Here is a 5,000-nt window from a genome sequence, read left to right on the forward strand (position 1 = left end):
TATACATATATATTATATATATGTGAATTTTAAGTGAGCTGCAGGCTGAAGATGGTCACACTGTGGACAACTTTATAGAAAAGTGACGCCACATGGTATGAACTGACTGAAACGCCAAAAAGAGAAGGTGAAACAAGTACAATTGGTGCCGTAAGAACCTAATGTTCTTCATCCTTGTGAGGACCAACATGTCCTCGCGTGTTTTTATTCTCCTTGCTTTTTTTAAAATCCGTGCACTCGTTTCCCTCACCAGGTCCTGCCGACCGGAACACTCAAACCTCCGGTCGCTGCTCATGGACAGGAAAAGTAACAACTAATATTTTTGACAATTTTATATAAAAGTATTAAAAAATATATATTACAACCACATAATAATACTGTGATAATTTTTATTAATAAATACAAAAATAATTATGTACAAAATAAATAATGTAATTTAAGTATAATAAGTATATGATTTATATGTAATTATACATAATTACAATGATAATAATTTATAATTGTATAATTTATAATTTTTTGCACCCTGCAGTTTACTAAACGGTGCTGAATTTTCTTTGCTGACGGCCTTAAAGCAAATAGTTGTCATTAAAACGCATGCAAAGATCTTTCAACTGTCGCACGTACTTTCTAGATCAGCCTCTCCCTCTTGGACTTCAGCATTTGGAACAACACCTCCCGGTAACACTCAACAGCTAACTGCTTCACATAACCTTGGATTTTGTCACACTCCATTTCTCCTTGTTTTTATATTATTATTGTTTGATTATTATATAAATATATATATATATATATATATATATATATATATATATATATATATATATATATATATATATATATATATATATATATATATGATAAATCTTAGAGCCCCCCCTTGTGTCTGTACCGTCAACTCCTCCCTGCATTTATAGCAGTTTCAGTTTCATAAATTCACCAAAATGTCAGTCTGTTTTGCTTATTGGATAGCTAGCTTGTGCATCTAGTGGGTCCATGACGACGACTTCTATTTTGTTTGATCAGCCGTTTTACCTGCCATGTAACAAGCACCGTAATATTTAGAAAATATTTCTGCGTAAATCCCTGATTTCACAACACATATATCTGCGTCTTACAGTCAGGTACGGCTTATATATGGAAATAATTTATATCAGTGGGTGTGGCTTATATACCGCTGACATTTTTGCTTTACCTTCTTCAGCTTGATGACGGCCTCCCTGGTCTCAGAGTCCGTGGTCAGGTCGAACATTCCCAGGCCGTCGCCGTCCGTCAGGCGGTAGTTGACCATCCCGTTGTCTCCCATGTCGGGGTCCTTGGCCTTGAGGCGTCCCACCTCCTCCCCCTCCACCTTGTCCTCGGACACGGCCATGGTGTACACGCCTGCCAGGGAGGACGGCATACAGAAGGTGAGTAGATGGACGGACTTTAGTGGGAGATTAGGGTCTATACAGTCCCTCTGACTCAAGGTTGCTCTCGTCCCCTATGGAGGACGTGTGTGTGTGTGTGCGCGTGCGTGTGTGTGTGTGTGTGTGTGTGTGTGTGTGTTCTTGTATTTCTACCCTTCTTGAAACATCAACAAAGAAAAGTACTGTCCACATGAGGAGGTGTGAACAAGTGAGGACATAAATCATGGTCCCAAAACGGAAAAGCATTGCATCTAATAGAGAATGTCTTATTAGCACCCCCTGGTGGGGAAATCTATCAAAATGAGGGTGGTCCCAAGAAGGAAAGATTTTTCTAATTGACTGTGTGTCTGTGGTTTTAGAATTGCTCACCTTTGGTCAACATATGAAATAACAAATGTACGACATTGAAATGCGTCCCCTTTGGCCAAAATGTATTTAAAAAAATGAATAAAATATGGAAATAGAGACATACTGTAATAACTTGAAGTAAATAATAAAGATTACAAAAATAATTACAAACAAAAAATTGTAAATACGAATAAAAACTAACTAAAAGCAGTCTTTTTCGCACAATGTCGACTTTTTTTTATAAATTTGGGAAACATTTCTCATATTCTTTGAGTTTGTGTAATATTGCAATACTTTCTCGTAAAATTGTTACTTTTTATGTAAGAAATATTATTTTTTAATGCAAAACGTGGACACTTGTCATATAACATTTTATCACAATATTGCCCTTTTTTTGTTGTTTTGGTAAAATACTGACATTTCTTGAGTAAAATTCTGACTTCTGTCATAATTTTGCCAAGTGAAATTCCAAAAAATATTATAATATTGCCAACATTTTTAAGTTTTCTTATAAAATTGTGACTTTTAGCGGGTAAAATTGCGATTAATTTCATAAAATTGCCAACATTTTGAGCTTTTCTTCCAAAATTGCAACTGTTATTGAGTAAAATTCAGACTTTTATCATAATATTGCACAAATGTTCAGTTTTTCTTGTAACATTTTGACTTGCGTTGAATAAAATGACAACTTTTATTATAACTCCCAAAATGCTAAGGTTTTTTGTGTGAAATTCCAACCAATTTTTCACAACAAGCATTTTTATATTTGCATAGTATGTATATATTATTAATGTTATAAATACACTTCTTTATATAGCTAGAAAGGGTGGTCCTAAAGAGGTAGGATTCTTTACAGGTCTCAAGAAGGTATGAAATACAAGAACGTGTGTGTGTGTGTGTGTGTGTGTGTGTGTGTGTGTGTGTGTGTGTGACCACCACCATCTCCCCATCTCTTCTTTTTTCATTTTATCAAACAATCTCATCTGACCTTCATCCACTCTCCATCATCAATCCTCCTTTTTCCTATTCTTCTTTCCTCCTTTTCCCCCCCAAAAAACCTAAGCAAAAAAATAAATCAATCTGGAGACGTAAGCAGACCGCATATCTGGTTTTGTTCAAAAAACTGCAACCGACAACATTGTTGATATGATCGATCATAGTCATCGCCGCGCATAAGAACATTGGTATGGTTTCCCCATGGGAGATCATGTGTATAGAAATGGTCTGTTCCAGAGTCAAACTTGCACCGTCATTGAAAAAAACAACTAAACAATGCTTTAATTTTATTACATATATTAAAGGGAATAAATGGATGGATGGATGGATGGATGTACTATTTAAAGGGGAACTGCACTTATTGGGCAATTTTGCTTATTTTTCACAATCATGATGAGACACAAGTAGACAAAATGTTGTTGTTCTTTGCATTCTAACAAGTAAAAATAATCTCGTTCTTGAAGGCTAGCAATGCAGCTAATGTTAGCAATCAATTCTACCTCTAAATAATTTTAAAATGCATTCAAAAACCGTCAACAGTACTTCATTTATGTTCTGAAACCTGCATAATAACCAAAGTGTACACCATTGTTTTTGTAATAGCGAACACTGAGGAACTTTTTTTCCAGCACGCATGTCATGCTGCACGTATCATGATCAATATAAACTAACTTGGCTGTTTGGTCCAACTGGCTGGGGATGTTTTTGATGATTTATATGGGTAAGCACTCCATTTATGTCAAAATAGCTTGACTCCTAATTCAACATTTATAGCGCCAAAGTAACTTTCACCTCACTCTCTCGGCTTCTGTCTGCTCCAACGTCTCACTCTTCTTTCGTGCTCCCTTCTATTGGAAGTAGTTCTTCCTCAGTATGTTCAGCTTCAAAAGTATACAGTTGTGAATCTTCTTTGGTCCCAAAATAGTCCTTTTTGTTGTCTGTTACCAAATCTGCCATAGTTACAACACACTCGCATATGTATGCATGTATACATATACATATATATATATATATATATATATATATATATATATATATATATATATATATATATATATATATATATATATATATATATATATATATATATATCTTTATTTATATGAGGCGTCATAGCTCGGTTGGTTGAGTGGCCGTGCCAGCAACTTGAGGGTTGCAGGTTCGATTCCCGCTTCCACCATCCTAGTCACTGCCGTTGTGTCCTTGGGCAAGACACTTTACCCACCGGCTCTTAGTGCCACCCACACTGGTTTAAATGTGACTTAGACATTGGGTTTCACTATGTAAAGCGCTTTGAGTCACTCGAGAAAAGTGCTATATAAATATAATTCACTTCACTTCACATATATATATATATATATATATATATATATATATATATATATATATATATATATATATATAATGTGTATATATGTATATATATATGTATATATATATGTATATATATATATATATATATACTTGCAGTGTGTATATTATACATATTACATATTGTTATGAAGGTGTCTGTTACTACACTATACATATATATATATATATATATATATATATATATATATACGAATACATATATATATATATATATATATATATTTATATAGTGTAGTAACAGACACTTATGTATGTATATATATATATATATATAAATATATATATATATATATACTTGCAGTGTGTATATTGTACATATTACACATTGCTATGAAGATGTTTGTTACATATATATATATATATATATATATATATATATATATGTATATATATATATATATATGTATACTCGCATTGTGTATATTGCACATATTACATATTGATATGAAGGTGTCTGTTACTTGTAAAATGAAGATTAAATATAGTAATTTACAGTAAATTTACTGTACACGTGGATTACATTTCCAGTAAATGTAGATTAAATGTAGAGTTTACAGGGTCAAATAAAGTTTTTTGGACTGTATTGAAGGAACGGTCATCGTAAAATTCATGGTAAGTACTTAAATTATTCATTTTCCAGTCAGGAAGGGATTAGTACTGCTGCTGTGTTTTCCCTGAATACTTTAAGGCGTAGGATGGGCGCTCAGTCATGGAGCAGTTAGTGATGACTTCTACACGCGGGACAACTATCCGGCTGACAAAATAATAACAACAATCATCTTTTCAGCTTCTACCCGCCGCTTTTTGTGACGGTGAGCACAGGCAGATGGAAATTAATAGTTCTTAATTTTTTGTTATTTTCTTAATTTATTT

The 5,000-nt window shown here is 33.5% G+C and overlaps 1 protein-coding gene across 2 annotated transcripts in view; it reads right to left on the reverse strand.

Annotated features, from left to right (window-relative positions):
• Positions 1-5,000, reverse strand: part of LOC133559524 (cadherin-11-like) — a 165,908-nt gene that overhangs the window by 21,824 nt on the left and 139,084 nt on the right. For both annotated transcript variants that reach the window (XM_061911368.1, XM_061911369.1), the window contains exon 8: positions 1,196-1,383. In XM_061911368.1, the coding sequence (XP_061767352.1) occupies positions 1,196-1,383 (188 nt within the window). The remainder of the gene's footprint in view (positions 1-1,195; positions 1,384-5,000) is intronic.

This window comes from Nerophis ophidion, linkage group LG09 (assembly GCF_033978795.1).
Source record: "Nerophis ophidion isolate RoL-2023_Sa linkage group LG09, RoL_Noph_v1.0, whole genome shotgun sequence".
NCBI lineage: Eukaryota > Metazoa > Chordata > Actinopteri > Syngnathiformes > Syngnathidae > Nerophis > Nerophis ophidion.